The sequence below is a fragment of the Dendropsophus ebraccatus genome, chromosome 13, assembly GCF_027789765.1.
Source record: "Dendropsophus ebraccatus isolate aDenEbr1 chromosome 13, aDenEbr1.pat, whole genome shotgun sequence".
NCBI lineage: Eukaryota > Metazoa > Chordata > Amphibia > Anura > Hylidae > Dendropsophus > Dendropsophus ebraccatus.
This window is the reverse complement of record NC_091466.1, coordinates 82183181-82200099: the sequence shown is the minus strand read 5'-3', so window position 1 is coordinate 82200099 and position 16919 is coordinate 82183181. Positions and strand designations below refer to the sequence as shown.

At 56.5% G+C, this 16919-nt stretch overlaps 1 protein-coding gene across 3 annotated transcripts in view; it reads left to right on the top strand.

Annotated features, from left to right (window-relative positions):
- The first annotated feature begins 22 nt into the window (after positions 1 to 22).
- The window catches only part of POMT2 (protein O-mannosyltransferase 2), a 34810-nt gene continuing 17913 nt past the window's right edge, over positions 23 to 16919 (top strand). The window contains exons 1-11 of one of the 3 annotated variants that reach the window (XM_069950957.1): positions 23 to 225; positions 2750 to 2834; positions 4401 to 4505; positions 4575 to 4683; positions 7104 to 7212; positions 7312 to 7411; positions 7553 to 7659; positions 9079 to 9161; positions 9240 to 9349; positions 10433 to 10499; positions 10580 to 10640. In XM_069950957.1, coding sequence (XP_069807058.1) covers positions 56 to 225; positions 2750 to 2834; positions 4401 to 4505; positions 4575 to 4683; positions 7104 to 7212; positions 7312 to 7411; positions 7553 to 7659; positions 9079 to 9161; positions 9240 to 9349; positions 10433 to 10499; positions 10580 to 10640 — 1106 coding nt within the window. In that variant the 5' untranslated portion in view covers positions 23 to 55. Of the gene's footprint in view, positions 226 to 1340; positions 1492 to 2749; positions 2835 to 4400; positions 4506 to 4574; positions 4684 to 7103; positions 7213 to 7311; positions 7472 to 7552; positions 7660 to 9078; positions 9162 to 9239; positions 9350 to 10432; positions 10500 to 10579; positions 10641 to 16919 lie in introns of those variants that run through there. The other 2 variants (XM_069950956.1, XM_069950958.1) reach the window with 2 other exon arrangements.

The window sequence follows — 16919 nt, the reverse complement described above, 5'->3', positions numbered from 1 at the left end:
GGCCATTTTGTCAACGACCACTTGTAGTTTGATTTTTCTCTAGTGATCGGTCTCCATGGTGACGGCGGGAATGCCGCAGGCCGCAGCGGTCTCCCATCCCGGGCAGCGGCGGGGCCGGCAGGAGAGGCCGGGAATGGAGCGGGCGGCGGGTCCGGTGCTGGTGGCGGTCACCATCCTCTCCCTCATCAGCCGCTTCTACCGTCTGGCGGAGCCGCCTCATGTGTGGTCAGTGCCGCGAAGGCCTTCTCAGGGCCCAGAACTACAACTCCCATCATCCCTCTCAGGGCCCAGAACTACAACTCCCATCAGCCCTCTCAGGGCTCAGAACTACAACTCCCATAATCCCTCTCAGGGCCCAGAACTACAACTCCCATCATCCCTCTCAGGGACAGAACTACAACTCCCATCAGCCCTCTCAGGGCCCAGAACTACAACTCCCATCATCCCTCTCAGGGCTCAGAACTACAACTCCCATCATCCCTCTCAGGGCCCAGAACTACAACTCCCATCATCCCTCTCAGGGACAGAACTACAACTCCCATCAGCCCTCTCAGGGCCCAGAACTACAACTCCCATCATCCCCCTCAGGGCCCAGAACTACAACTCCCATCATCCCTCTCAGGGCTCAGAACTACAACTCCCATCATCCCTCTAAGGGCTTAGAACTACAACTCCCATCATCCCTCTCAGGGCTCAGAACTACAACTCCCATCATCCCTCTCAGGGCCCAGAACTACAACTCCCATCATCCCTCTCAGGGCCCAGAACTACAACTCCCATCATCCCTCTCATGGCCCAGAACTACAACTCCAATCATCCCTCTCAGGGACAGAACTACAACTCCCATCATCCCTCTCAGGGACAGAACTACAACTCCCATCATCCCTCTCAGGGCCCAGAACTACAACTCCCATCATCCCTCTCAGGGACAGAACTACAACTCCCATCATCCCTCTCATGGCCCAGAACTACAACTCCCATCATCCCTCTCAGGGCCCAGAACTACAACTCCCATCATCCCTCAGGGACAGGGATAGCCATGGCGCCCCGGGACCCCAGTTTATGCCTGTAAAGCAGGGGTGGGGAACCTCCGGCCCCTGACACCTCCGGATGCGGCCCGCGGCATCCCTGTGACATGCGCTGCTCTGGAGGAGAAGGAGCCGGCATTCACAGCTTCCTCCTGTGTGTGTGACAGTTACCAGACACAGGAGGACGCTGTGTATGCCGGCTCCTTCTCCTCCAGAGCGGCACACGTCTTCTGCGGTTTGCGGCTCTCCTGTCATGTGCGCCGCGGTGGTGAGGCAGGAGCCGGCATACACAGCATCTTCCTGTGTCTGTGCCGGCTCCTTCCCCAACAGAGCGGCGCACGTCTTGTGACTCCTGCGGGCCGCGCGCAATGACGTCATTTCACCGCGCGCCGCCTGCAGGAGAAGACCGACACAGAAGAGAGGAGGGAGAAGAGGACCTGGATAGCGTGGGAGCGGAGGAAAGGTGAGTGGGATGTTTATTTTTTTTTTTTATTTGGGGCAGGCACTGGGGATTAACTAGGCCACCAGGGACATGACTGGGGGGGATGGGGGGTTAAGAAGGCCACCAGGGACCTGACTGGGGGGTTAAGAAGGCCACCAGGGACCTGACTGGGGGGTTAACTAGGCCACCAGGGACATGACTGGGGGGTTAACTAGGCCACCAGGGACATGACTGAGGGGGTTAACTAGGCCACCCGGGACCTGACTAGGGGGTTAAGAAGGCCACCAGGGACCTGACTGGGGGGTTAAGAAGGCCACCAAGGACCTGACTGGGGGGTTAAGAAGGCCACCAGGGACCTGACTGGGAGGTTAAGAAGGCCACCAGGGACATGACTGAGGGGGTTAAGAAGGCCACCAGGGACATGACTGGGGGGTTAACTAGGCCACCAGGGACATGACTGGGGGGTTAACTAGGCCACCAGGGACATGACTGAGGGGGTTAAGAAGGCCACCAGGGACCTGACTGGGGGGTTAACTAGGCCACCAGGGACATGACTGAGGGGGTTAAGAAGGCCACCAGGGACCTGACTGAGGGGCTTAACTAGGCTACCAGGGACATGCCTGATGGGGGTTAACTAGGCCACCAGGGACATGCCTGATGGGGGTTAACTATGCTACCAGGGACATGACAGGGGGCATACTAGGCTACCAGGGACATGACTGGGGGGATTAACTAGGCTACCAGGGACATGACTGGGGGTATTAACTAGGCCTATCAGAGGCATCATTGGGTGTGGGGGGGGGGGGGTAATTAGGCTACCAGGGACATGACTGGGGGGATTAACTAGGCTAGCAGGGACATGACTGGGGGGATTAACTAGGCCACCAGGGACATGACTGGGGGGATTAACTAGGCCTATCAGAGGCATCATTGGGTGTGGGGGGGGGGGGGGGGGGTAATTAGGCTACCAGGGACATGACTGGGGGGTTAACTCAGGCTACAGGGTATCACTAAGGATTCACATCAGGTACAAGGGGCATCACAGAGGGTTAACTACAATAGCAGGGGCATTAGGAGAACAATACTTTGCCTTGCCCCGGGTGCTGCTAACCCACGCTACCCTGCTGCGCACGGTATGCGGCCCTCGAATGATTTTATAAATGCCCGACCGGCCCTCGACATGGAAAAGGTTCCCCACCCCTGCTGTAAAGAGAGAAGCCATTAGGGGGAGGGGTCTCATATAAGGGGCGTGGCCTAATTTATTCGCTCCCTCTTACAGCTGGGATGAGACGCACTTTGGGAAGATGGGAAGTTATTACATCAACAGGACGTTCTTTTTTGATGTTCATCCTCCTCTGGGGAAGGTGAGAAAAAAAAGACCCCCCCCCCCATCCCCTGCTGTCGGTGACCGCCCCCCCATCCCCTGCTGTCAGCGACCGCCCCCCCATCCCCTGCTGTCAGTGACCGCCCCCCCATCCCCTGCTGTCAGTGACCGCCCCCCCATCCCCTGCTGTCGGTGACCGCCCCCCCATCCCCTGCTGTCAGTGACCGCCCCCCCATCCCCTGCTGTCAGTGACCGCCCCCCCCATCCCCTGCTGTCAGTGACCGCCCCCCCATCCCCTGCTGTCAGTGACACCCCCCCCATCCCCTGCTGTCAGTGACCCCCCCCCATCCCCTGCTGTCAGTGACCGCCCCCCATCCCCTGCTGTCAGTGACCGCCCCCCATCCCCTGCTGTCAGTGACCCCCCCATCCCCTGCTGTCAGTGTTTCAGCCCCCCATCCCCTGCTGTCAGTGACCCCCCCCATCCCCTGCTGTCAGTGACCCCCCCCATCCCCTGCTGTCAGTGACCGCCCCCCCATCCCCTGCTGTCAGTGACCGCCCCCCCCATCCCCTGCTGTCAGTGTTTCCGCCCCCCCATCCCCTGCTGTCAGTGTTTCCGCCCCCCCATCCCCTGCTGTCAGTGTTTCCGCCCCCCCCATCCCCTGCTGTCAGTGTTTCCGCCCCCCCATCCCCTGCTGTCAGTGACCCCCCCCCATCCCCTGCTGTCAGTGTTTCCGCCCCCCATCCCCTGCTGTCAGTGACCGCCCCCCCATCCCCTGCTGTCAGTGTTTCCGCCCCCCCCATCCCCTGCTGTCAGTGTTTCCGCCCCCCCCATCCCCTGCTGTCAGTGTTTCCGCCCCCCCCATCCCCTGCTGTCAGTGTTTCCGCCCCCCCATCCCCTGCTGTCAGTGACCCCCCCATCCCCTGCTGTCAGTGACCCCCCCATCCCCTGCTGTCAGTGTTTCCGCCCCCCCATCTCCTGCTGTCAGTGACCGCCCCCCCATCCCCTGCTGTCAGTGACCGCCCCCCCATCCCCTGCTGTCAGTGTTTCCGCCCCCATCCCCTGCTGTCAGTGTTTCCGCCCCCCATCCCCTGCTGTCAGTGACCGCCCCCCCATCCCCTGCTGTCAGTGACCGCCCCCCCATCCCCTGATGCCAGTGACCGCCCCCCCATCCCCTGCTGTCAGTGACCGCCCCCCCATCCCCTACTGTCAGTGTTTCCGCCCCCATCCCCTACTGTCAGTGTTTCCGCCCCCATCCCCTGCTGTCAGTGTTTCCGCCCCCATCCCCTGCTGTCAGTGTTTCCGCCCCCCATCCCCTACTGTCAGTGACCGCCCCCCCCATCCCCTGCTGTCAGTGACCGCCCCCCCATCCCCTGCTGTCAGTGTTTCCGCCCCATCCCCTGCTGTCAGTGTTTCAGCCCCCCATCCCCTGCTGTCAGTGACCGCCCCCCCATCCCCTGCTGTCAGTGACCGCCCCCCCATCCCCTGATGTCAGTGACCGCCCCCCCATCCCCTGATGTCAGTGACCGCCTCCCCATCCCCTGCTGTCAGTGTTTCCGCCCCCATCCCCTGCTGTCAGTGTTTCCGCCCTTTGTTTTCTCTTGTTAGATGCTGATTGGTCTGGCAGGTCACGTGACTGGTTATAATGGCTCCTTCTCCTTCGTAAAGCCCGGGCAGAGCTATGGCGGCCACTCGTATGTGGGGATGAGAGGGGTGAGCTGTGCTGCAGGTATTGGGGGGGGGGGGCCGTCATGGCCGTTCTCACACCCCTTTCCTCTGCAGTTCTGTGCCTTCCTGGGTTCCTGGCTGCCGCCCTTCGTCTTCCTCATTGTCCTGCAGCTGTGGCGGTCGGTGATGGTGGCGCTGCTGGCCTCTCTGCTGCTTCTCCTGGGTAAGGCTGCTTACACCTATTATACTAGGAAAGTAAGTGAACCCCTGAGTGTCATGCTGCCGGGGAGGATCCTGGGATTCCTTGTGTGCAGGTCAGGCCTCACAGGCTGGACATGGGCAGGGGGTTTGAGGGTCTGTCCTGGTACCCCATCAGTAATATGAGTGCTTCTCCTCTCTGTATCATCCCATTGTATTCATCGTGAAGGCAGATATCAGGGGGTTCACTTACTTCCCCCTGCACTATGGGTGTGTACCCCGTCAGTATTGTGAGCGCTCCGCCTCTCTCTATGATCCCATTGTATTCTTTGTGAAGGACGATATGAGGGGGTTCACTTACTTCCTCCTGCACTGTGGGTGTGTACCACCACCTCAGTAATATGAACGATCCGCCTCTCTATGATCCCATTCATTGTGAAGGCCGATATCGGGGTTCACTTACTTCTCCCTGCACTGTGGGTGTGTACCCCCTCATTAATATGAGCGCTCGGCCTCTCTGTATCTCTCTGATCCCATTGTATTTATTGTGAAGGTCGATATCAGGGGGTACACTTAGTTCTCCCTGCACTGTGGATGTGTACCCCCTCACTAATATGAACGCTCCGTCTCTCTATGATCCCATTCATTGTGAAGGCAGATATCGGGGTTCACTTCCCCCTGCACTGTGGGTGTGTACCCCGTCAGTAATATGAGCGCTCCGCCTTTCTTTATGATCCCATTATATTTATTGTGAAGTAGATATCAGGGGGTTCACTTCCCCCTGCACTGTGGATGTGTACCCAGTCATTAATATGAGCGCTCCGCCTCTCTCTATGATCCCATTGTATCCATTGTGAAGGCAGATATCAGGGGGTTCACTTCCCCCTGCACTATGGGTGTGTACCCCGTCAGTAAAATGAGTACTCAACCTCTCTGTATCATCCCATTGTATTTGTGAAGGCCGATATCAGGGGGTTCACTTCCCCCTGCACTATGGGTGTGTACCCAGTCAGTAATATGAGCGCTCCGCCTCTCTATGATCCCATTCATTGTGAAGGCCGATATCAGGGGGTTCACTTCCCCCTGCACTATGGGTGTGTACCCCGTCAGTAAAATGAGTACTCCGCCTCTCTTTATGATCCCATTGTATTTATTGTGAAGGCCGATATCAGGGGGTTCACTTCCCCCTGCACTGTGGATGTGTACCCAGTCATTAATATGAGCGCTCCGCCTCTCTCTATGATCCCATTGTATCCATTGTGAAGGCAGATATCAGGGGGTTCACTTCCCCCTGCACGATGGGTGTGTACCCCGTCAGTAAAATGAGTACTCAACCTCTCTGTATCATCCCATTGTATTTGTGAAGGCCGATATCAGGGGGTTCACTTCCCCCTGCACTATGGGTGTGTACCCAGTCAGTAATATGAGCGCTCCGCCTCTCTATGATCCCATTCATTGTGAAGGCCGATATCAGGGGGTTCACTTCCCCCTGCACTATGGGTGTGTACCCCGTCAGTAAAATGAGTACTCCGCCTCTCTTTATGATCCCATTGTATTTATTGTGAAGGCCGATATCAGGGGGTTCACTTCCCCCTGCACTGTGGATGTGTACCCAGTCATTAATATGAGCGCTCCGCCTCTCTCTATGATCCCATTGTATCCATTGTGAAGGCAGATATCAGGGGGTTCACTTCCCCCTGCACTATGGGTGTGTACCCCGTCAGTAAAATGAGTACTCAACCTCTCTGTATCATCCCATTGTATTTGTGAAGGCCGATATCAGGGGGTTCACTTCCCCCTGCACTATGGGTGTGTACCCAGTCATTAATATGAGCGCTCCGCCTCTCTCTATGATCCCATTGTATCCATTGTGAAGGCAGATATCAGGGGGTTCACTTCTCCCTGCACTGTGGGTGTGTACCCCGTCAGTAATATGAGCGCTCCGCCTCTCACTATGATCCCACTGTATTTATTGTGAAGGCCGATATCAGGGGGTTCACTTCCCCCTGCACTGTGGATGTGTACCCAGTCATTAATATGAGCGCTCCGCCTCTCTCTATGATCCCATTGTATCCATTGTGAAGGCAGATATCAGGGGGTTCACTTCCCCCTGCACTATGGGTGTGTACCCAGTCAGTAATATGAGCGCACCGCCTCTCTCTATGATCCCATTGTATCCATTGTGAAGGCCGATATCAGGGGGTTCACTTCCCCCTGCACTGTGGGTGTGTACCCAGTCAGTAATATGAGCGCTCCGCCTCTCTCTATGATCCCATTGTATCCATTGTGAAGGCCGATATCAGGGGGTTCACTTACTTCCCCCTGCACTGTGGATGTGTACCCAGTCAGTAATATGAGCGCTCTACCTCTCTATGATCCCATTGTATCCATTGTGAAGGCTGATATCGGGGGGGTTCACTTACTTTCCATCCTGTTTTTCCCCAGACACTGGCTGCATCACGCTGTCACAGTACATCCTGCTGGACCCCATCCTGCTTTTCTTCATCATGGGGGCAGTATTGAGCATGGTCATGTTCCAGGGGTGTTCCTGCAGGTCAGTGGTCAGGCGGACACCCCCTCATCTCCTGGCTCCGACCAGACCCCTCCTTCTCTCCTGGTCCCGCCCCCTGATACCCCAATTCTCTTCTCTCAGGCCTTTTAGCGCCCCCTGGTGGCTGTGGCTTGCACTGACTGGAGTGAATCTGGCTGGAGCGATGGGAGTGAAGTTTGTCGGCCTGTTTGTGATCATCCTGGTGGGTGTGAACACGGTGCGGGACCTGTGGGGGCTGCTGGGAGATATGAGTGTGACACTGGTGAGTGTTCAGCATTTGGAGGGGGTCTGGGGATTGTGGCCCCCGGGGTCCAGCTCATGTCCCGTGTTCTTCTCTTCTCAGGTTGTTCTATGTCGCCACCTGGCGGCCCGGGTCTTCTGCCTCATCCTGCTGCCCCTCACCCTCTACGCTCTCGTCTTCGCGGTACATTTTACAGTTCTTAATAAAAGGTGAAATGAGGAGTGAGACCTGACTGTGCCAGCAAAGGGCAGCACACTACACAATTATAGAGAACAATGAAAAACCAAGCAATCACTATAACAACCCATCCCAGGGGGGCCGAGCCGAGGCTCTCCACTGCCCCCCCTCTATACACAAGGACTATGTGCAGGACAGTGATGTTACTGCGGCCCCCCCCCCCAAGCACCTCGCGGGGTACATGGACCCCACATCCAGCACTATACACAAGGACTATGTGCAAGACAGTGATGTCACCGCCCCCCCCCCCCCATCACAGCGCGGGGTACATGGACCCCACATCCAGCACTATACACAAGGACTATGTACAGGACAGTGATGTCACCGCGGCCCCCCCCCCCCCCCCAACACAGCGCGGGGTACAGGGACCCCACATCCAGCACTATACACAAGGACTATGTGCAGGACAGTGATGTCACCGCGCCCCCCCCTCCCCCCCATCACAGCGCAGGGTACAGGGACCCCACATCCAGCACTATACACAAGGACTATGTGCAGGACAGTGATGTCACCGCGGCCCCCCCCCCCCCCCATCACAGCACGGGGTACAGGGACCCCACATCTAGCACTATACACAAGGACTATGTGCAGGACAGTGATGTCACCGCGGCCCCCCCCTCCCCATCACAGCGCGGGGTACAGGGACCCCACATCCAGCACTATACACAAGGACTATGTACAGGACAGTGATGTCACCGCGGCCCCCCCCCCCCCCCCAACACAGCGCGGGGTACAGGGACCCCACATCCAGCACTATACACAAGGACTATGTACAGGACAGTGATGTCACCGCGCCCCCCCCCCCCCCCCCCCCCCCCCCCATCACAGCTCGGGGTACAGGGACCCCACATCCAGCACTATACACAAGGACTATGTACAGGACAGTGATGTCACCGCGCCCCCCCCCCCCCCCCCCCCCCCCCATCACAGCTCGGGGTACAGGGACCCCACATCCAGCACTATACACAAGGACTATGAACAGGACAGTGATGTCACCGCGGCTCCCCCCCCATCACAGCGCGGAGTACAGGGACCCCACATCCAGCACTATACACAAGGACTATGTACAGGACAGTGATGTCACCGCGCCCCCCCCCCTCCATCACAGCGCAGGGTACAGGGACCCCACATCCAGCACTATACACAAGGACTATGTACAGGACAGTGATGTCACCACGCCCCCCCCCCCCCCATCACAGCACGGGGTACAGGGACCCCACATCTAGCACTATACACAAGGACTATGTGCAGGACAGTGATGTTACTGCAGCCGCCCCCCCCCCCATCACAGCTCAGGGTACAGGGACCCCACATCCAGCACTATACACAAGGACTATGTACAGGACAGTCCCGCCGTTGCCCCCTGACCTCTTCTCCTCTTTGTCGTGTAGCGGGCCAGGTGATGGATTCTTCAGTTCGGCCTTCCAGTCCCGTCTGGGTGGGAACAACCTCCACAATGCGTCTATGCCGGAGCGTGAGTATTGAGGCTTTATGTATGTGCACTGTGGTGGTCCGAGACCCCCATCACACCAGGATCGCTGTCTCTCTCCAGACTTGGCGTACGGCTCGGTGGTTACCCTGAAGAATGTGCGCACAGCGGCCGGGTACCTGCACTCACACTGGCATCTGTACCCCGAAGGTGTGGGGGCGCGGCAGCAGCAGGTACGGGGGTGTAGCGGCTCCTGCCTGTACCATGATGGTGTGGGGGTGCAGCAGGTCCGGTATATGGGGGGCTCCTGCCTGTACCCTGATGGTGTGGGGGTGCAGCCGCTCCGGTATATGGGGGGCTCCTGCCTGTACCCTGATGGTGTGGGGGTGCAGCAGGTCCGGTATATGGGGGGCTCCTGGCTGTACCCTGATGGTGTGGGGGTGCAGCCGCTCCGGTATATGGGGGGCTCCTGCCTGTACCATGATGGTGTGGGGGTGCGGCCGGTCCGGTATATGGGGGCTCCTGCCTGTACCATGATGGTGTGGGGGTGCAGCAGGTCCGGTATATGGGGGGCTCCTGCCTGTACCCTGATGGTGTGGGGGTGCAGCCGCTCCGGTATATGGGGGGCTCCTGCCTGTACCCTGATGGTGTGGGGGTGCAGCAGGTCCGGTATATGGGGGGCTCCTGGCTGTACCCTGATGGTGTGGGGGTGCAGCCGCTCCGGTATATGGGGGGCTCCTGCCTGTACCATGATGGTGTGGGGGTGCGGCCGGTCCGGTATATGGGGGCTCCTGCCTGTACCATGATGGTGTGGGGGTGCAGCCGGTCCGGTATATGGGGGGCTCCTGGCTGTACCCTGATGGTGTGGGGGTGCAGCCGCTCCGGTATATGGGGGGCTCCTGCCTGTACCATGATGGTGTGGGGGTGCGGCCGGTCCGGTATATGGGGGCTCCTGCCTGTACCATGATGGTGTGGGGGTGCAGCCGGTCCGGTATATGGGGGGCTCCTGGCTGTACCCTGATGGTGTGGGGGTGCAGCCGCTCCTGTATATGGGGGGCTCCTGCCTGTACCATGATGGTGTGGGGATGCGGCCGGTCCGGTATATGGGGGCTCCAGCCTGTACCATGATGGTGTGGGGGTGCAGCCGGTCCGGTATATGGGGGGCTCCTGCCTGTACCATGATGGTGTGGGGGTGCGGCCGGTCCGGTATATGGGGGCTCCTGCCTGTACCATGATGGTGTGGGGGTGCAGCCGGTCCGGTATATGGGGGGCTTTGCTCCTGTCCTCTCCTAGCTGATCACTCCTGTCGCCCCCAGGTCACCACATATTCCCATAAGGACCAGAATAACCAGTGGATAGTGAAGAAGCACGATGCAGAGTACGGTAATGGCCCCACTCATGTGACTCCTTATGACCTGGTGTGAACAGATTCTCATCCCTCTGACTGTTTCTTTCTTTTCCAGACCCAGAAGCCCCCCTGGAGTTTGTTCACCACGGAGACATCATCCGGCTGGAGCATAAATCGTGAGTCTGCAGTGTGGGGCCCCCAGTCCTGGTTCATAGGAAATCAGTCCCTCCCTGTATAATGGCCGCCAGCAGGAAGCGCCCACCGAGCAGTACAAAGGGCGAGTGCCGATCCCGGGATCTGATGGGTGTGCACAGCAAGTGCCAGGCTATTCTGCTGCTGCACAGGGAGGATACAGGGTGTATACATGTGATGGAGGGGATACAGGGTGTATACATGTGATGGAGGGGATACAGGGTGTATACATGTGATGGAGGGGATACAGGGTGTATACATGTGATGGAGGGACATACAGGGTGTATACATGTAATAAAGGGGATACAGGGTGTATACATGTGATGGAGGATACAGGGTGTATGCATGTGATGGAGGATACAGGGTGTATACATGTGATGGAGGGACATACAGGGTGTATACATGTGTTGGAGGATATGCAGTGTATACATGTGATGGAGGATACAGGGTGTATACATGTGATGGAGGGACATACAGGGTGTATACATGTAATAAAGGGGATACAGGGTGTATGCATGTGATGGAGGATACAGGGTTGTATACATGTGTTGGAGGATATGCAGTGTATACATGTGATGGAGGATACAGGGTGTATACATGTGTTGGAGGATATGCAGTGTATACATGTGATGGAGAATATATAGACCCTTGTTGCCATTACACCCCCAACCCTCGCCTGAACCCCCCCCATTCTTTCAATCTTTGCGCTGCACAGGGGTTAAATACAGATGAGCGTGCGTTACAGGGTGAGCGCTGGCGGCCGTGTAAACTGTTGGAATTACAGAGCATTGCTGTGTTTACATGTCACGTTTATACAGGGGGGGGGGGCACCTCGCTGTGAGGATCAACCTTGTAAATTCCCTCTCTGCGTTCGGCTGTGCCGCGTCACCGTCACTTGGCCACCTCTGAGATGGAAACCTGAGAGCAGTGTGCGCCTTGTCCTGCTGCTGCCTCCCAGCCGCTCCTTGTGTCCTGTACTTCAGTGTCTGTCACCCCGAGTATCATGGCTGCTCCTCCAGGTACAGCGCCTCCCCTCAGGTTGTGTCCCCTAGTATCATGGCTGCTCCTCCAGGTACAGCGCCTCCCCTAAGGTGTATCCCTGAGTATCATGGCTGCTCCTCCAGGTACAGCGCCTCCCCTCAGGTTGTGTCCCCGAGTATCACGGCTGCTCCTCCAGGTACAGCGCCTCCCCTCAGGTTGTGTCCCCTAGTATCATGGTTGCTCTCCTCCAGGTACAGCGCCTCCCCTCAGGTTGTGTCCCCTAGTATCATGGCTGCTCCTCCAGGTACAGCGCCTCCCCTCAGGTTGTGTCCCCGAGTATCATGGCTGCTCCTCCAGGTACAGTGCCTCCCCTCAGGTTGTGTCCCCGAGTATCATAGCTGCTCTCCTCCAGGTACAGCGCCTCCCCTCAGGTTGTGTCCCCTAGTATCATGGCTGCTCCTCCAGGTACAGCGCCTCCCCTCAGGTTGTGTCCCCGAGTATCATGGCTGCTCCTCCAGGTACAGCGCCTCCCCTCAGGTTGTGTCCCCGAGTATCATGGCTGCTCCTCCAGGTACAGCGCCTCCCCTCAGGTTGTGTCCCCGAGTATCATGGCTGCTCTCCTCCAGGTACAGCGCCTCCCCTCAGGTTGTGTCCCCTAGTATCATGGCTGCTCCTCCAGGTACAGCGCCTCCCCTCAGGTTGTGTCCCCTAGTATCATGGCTGCTCCTCCAGGTACAGCGCCTCCCCTCAGGTTGTGTCCCCGAGTATCATGGCTGCTCCTCCAGGTACAGCGCCTCCCCTCAGGTTGTGTCCCCGAGTATCACGGCTGCTCCTCCAGGTACAGCGCCTCCCCTCAGGTTGTGTCCCCGAGTATCACGGCTGCTCCTCCAGGTACAGCGCCTCCTCTCAGGTTGTGTCCCCTAGTATCATGGCTGCTCCTCCAGGTACAGTGCCTCCCCTCAGGTTGTGTCCCCGAGTATCATGGTTGCTCCTCCAGGTACAGTGCCTCCCCTCAGGTTGTGTCCCCTAGTATCATGGCTGCTCCTCCAGGTACAGCGCCTCCCCTCAGGTTGTGTCCCCGAGTATCATGGCTGCTCCTCCAGGTACAGCGCCTCCCCTCAGGTTGTGTCCCCGAGTATCATGGCTGCTCCTCTAGGTACAGCGCCTCCCCTCAGGTTGTGTCCCCTAGTATCATGGTTGCTCCTCCAGGTACAGCGCTTCCCCTCAGGTTGTGTCCCCGAGTATCATGGCTGCTCCTCCAGGTACAGCGCCTCCCCTCAGGTTGTGTCCCCTAGTATCATGGCTGCTCCTCCAGGTACAGCGCCTCCCCTCAGGTTGTGTCCCCGAGTATCATGGTTGCTCTCCTCCAGGTACAGCGCCTCCCCTCAGGTTGTGTCCCTGAGTTTAATGGCTGCTCCTCCAGGTACAGCGCCTCCCCTCAGATTGTGTCCCCGAGTTTAATGGCTGCTCCTCCAGGTACAGCGCTTCCCCTCAGGTTGTGTCCCCTAGTATCATGGTTGCTCTCCTCCAGGTACAGCGCCTCCCCTCAGGTTGTGTCCCCTAGTATCATGGTTGCTCTCCTCCAGGTACAGCGCCTCCCCTCAGGTTGTGTCCCCTAGTATCATGGTTGCTCTCCTCCAGGTACAGCGCCTCCCCTCAGGTTGTGTCCCCTTGTATCATGGCTGCTCTCCTCCAGGTACAGCGCCTCCCCTCAGGTTGTGTCCCCGAGTTTAATGGCTGCTCCTCCAGGTACAGCGCCTCCCCTCAGGTTGTGTCCCCGAGTATCATGGCTGCTCCTACAGGTACAGCGCCTCCCCTCAGGTTGTGTCCCCTAGTATCATGGTTGCTCTCCTCCAGGTACAGCGCCTCCCCTCAGGTTGTGTCCCCTAGTATCATGGCTGCTCCTCCAGGTACAGCGCCTCCCCTCAGGTTGTGTCCCCTAGTATCATGGTTGCTCTCCTCCAGGTACAGCGCCTCCCCTCAGGTTGTGTCCCCTAGTATCATGGCTGCTCCTCCAGGTACAGCGCCTCCTCTCAGGTTGTGTCCCCGAGTATCATGGCTGCTCCTCCAGGTACAGCGCCTCCTCTCAGGTTGTGTCCCCGAGTATCATGGCTGCTCCTCCAGGTACAGCGCCTCCCCTCAGGGTTTGCTCCATGATGTGTTCTTTCTATTGGTACCCTGATTGCGCATATACAACTTTTCTGAATTTGATACGACCAAAAATGCACAATTTTGCACTTTGGGATTTTTCCCTCTCGCCCTATGACGGCACCCATGGGAGAGGTCCACCTCCCGCTCCTCTGGACAGGAAACAGTTCACTGGATCCATAAAAGAAGAGACCGCCCCTTCATCGCCAGTTCTGTTTCCTGTCCTTTGGAGCAGGAGGCAGGAGGTGGTTCTCGCACCTCTCCAAAGGATCCATCATAGGAAGAGGGGAATGGGGCAACCGGCTTTACTTACCTACTCCCGGCTCCCAGCGGCGTAAGGCTTCTTCTGGAGCAGCTGCCAAGCCTGGCTTCCTCCTCCAGCACCTGTCGGATGATGTCCTCCAGATCTTCCCTGGCTCCCCGGATTGCTGGCGGCGTCCTCCCGCAGGTGCGCGGTCCACGTGCAGGTACCTCCGGGTTGGACGCGCGCGTCGGCGTGCACGTGATGACGTCACGTGCGTCTGACGTCGGAGGACATAGCGGCGTTTCCAGGGAGGGGTTCCGGTGGGGCCGTGCCTCTCCGGGCCACACAGGCTTTGGCCTGTTAGGTGAGAGCTCCTAGGGGCTTCCGGTCTCGGAGGGGGTGTGCTGTGCGCGCGGCGGAGGGGGAGGAGCCAGCCATTCCTTAGCGCCGAGCCCAGCAGTTCACCGAGGATGGCGTCCACGCTGAGCAGGTATTTCAGCAGACTTCTGGCTGTGCACTCTGCAGTTCTCAGCACGTTCTCCGGCTGCCAATCTCTGCATACAGCACGCTTTGGCTGCAGACTCTGCAGATAGATCTATTTCCATTATGGAAGAGCGTGCAGACTATCCTGAGACCCCTTCTGAGACTCAACCGGTATGACAGGGGCTAACTTCATATATTTATTATGGGTATATAGGTGTGTACACAAAGTGTGTATGTTTTTTCTTGTAGACACCAAAGACATCCCGTACTAAGACCAGAGAGTGTCCTGTGTGTGACAGAAAGCGGAGTAGTCACAATAAGACATTATGCAGCTTCTGTCGTAATAGATTCCTGGAGGAAGAAACACCGTCCTTCATGAAGGACATTAAGGAACTTATTAGAGGGGAAATTAAATCATCCCTTCCCTCACAGGCCCTAGTCCCTGTGGAGACTGGAGAATCCTCCAGGTCTGAGCCTATGCCTGGTCCCAGTACGGAGGCGGATGAGGAGGATCCTGTGTCCGAGACAGAGGACTTTGGTGAGGTGATTGAAATAGATAATGAATTTCACCAGTCTGAACCTTCGGCTTCCAGCATAGAGGAGGTTGATCCATTAGTCAGTGCAGTTAGACGCACTATGGAGCTAGAGGACAGTCCTGTGTCCAGGACCGTACAGGATAGAATGTTCCAAGGCCTTACCCCAAAGAAGAGAAAAGTATTTCCTATTCACCATACTATTAAGGACTTGATTAAAAGAGAGTGGAACAACCCAGACAGAAAGTTCTTTGTGCCTAGGACAATGAAGCGTAGATATCCCTTTAATGAGGAGGAGACAGCTGTTTGGGATAGAGCCCCTAAAGTTAATGCACCTTTAGCGAAGATTTCTAAGAAGGGGGTCTTACCTTTTGATGACTCGGCTACTCTAAAGGACCCTATGGACAAAAGAGCAGAGGTCTACCTTAAAGGTTGGGAAGCAGCCTCTGCCTCTTTTAAGCCTCTTGTTGCGGCCACATCTGTAGCCAGGTCTATGGATATCTGGATCGATGAACTGACCACAAAGATTAAAGACGATGCCCCTAAAGAAGAGTTATTAGCTTCTATCTCCAACATTAGTCAGGGAGCTAAGTTCCTATCGGAAGTTTTAGCAAATACCCTGGAACTAAACGCCAAATTTGCTGCCCTATCCAACTCTGCAAGGCGTACAATTTGGCTCAGGGACTGGAAAGGGGACATTACCTCTAAGGCAAAGCTATGTGCCGTACCCTGTGAGGGTGAATTTCTCTTTGGTTCCACCCTTGATGCAGTCCTTGAAAAAACTTCCGATAGGAAGAAAGGGTTTCCTGTTGTTTCCCAGCCTCCCAAAAGTAATTATAGGGGCAGAGGTAGGGGTGGTCAGCGGGGAGGCCCTTCAGGTAGAAGGGAATGGAGGACCTCTATAAAAAGTAGAGGTCTTTTGTTCAACACTGCTGATTCTGCCAAAAAACCCAATCCCTAATGACGCCAGGCCCCGGTGGGTGGTCGCCTTTCTCTATATAGTCAGGAGTGGGATAAGATATCGGCCAGCAAGAATATTTTGAATACAATAAAATATTGTTTGAAAATTTCTTTTGTGTCCCCTCCAGGCAATAGATTTGTCACCACTAAATTCCGGGATCCAGAGCGTCAACAGGCCATGGAACTTGAGGTGCAATCTCTCTTGGATAAACAGGTATTGGTCGCTGTACCGGTGGAGGAGAGGGGAGCAGGCTTTTACTCCACTCTCTTCCTGGTCAGGAAGCCGAATGGTACGTTTCGTACCATAATTAATTTAAAACCTCTCAACAAATTCCTTACCTATGAAAAATTCAGAATGGAATCTATATCTTCAGCCATTCTGAATCTTTCTAGAGATTGCTCCATGGTGACCCTTGACCTCAGGGATGCGTACTATCACATCCCAGTTCACCCAGAACACCAGAGATTCCTCAGGGTTGCGGTTTGGTTCATGGGCTCCTTCCTCCACTTACAGTTCAGGGCCATGCCTTTCGGTATTTCACAGCCCCCCAGAATATTCACAAAGGTTATGGCAGAGGTGATGGCACATGGAAGGGAACAGGATATCATCATTGTTCCATACTTAGATGATTTTCTCCTGGTGGCTGATTCTCCTGAGATCTTACAATCTCAAGTCGCACAGTTGGAAATCATCTTTAAAAAGCTAGGATGGGAAATAAATGAGGATAAATCAGTCAGGACTCCTTCTCACACCTGCCAATTCCTAGGGATTCTCCTAGATTCCCGGGTTCAGAAATGTTTCCTACCTCCTAGTAAAGTGACCCAGTTACTGACTATAATAGAGCACCTCATGTACAGTCCGAGCACTACACTCAGAGAGGCCATGTCGGTTCTAGGTCTGATGACCTCCTGCA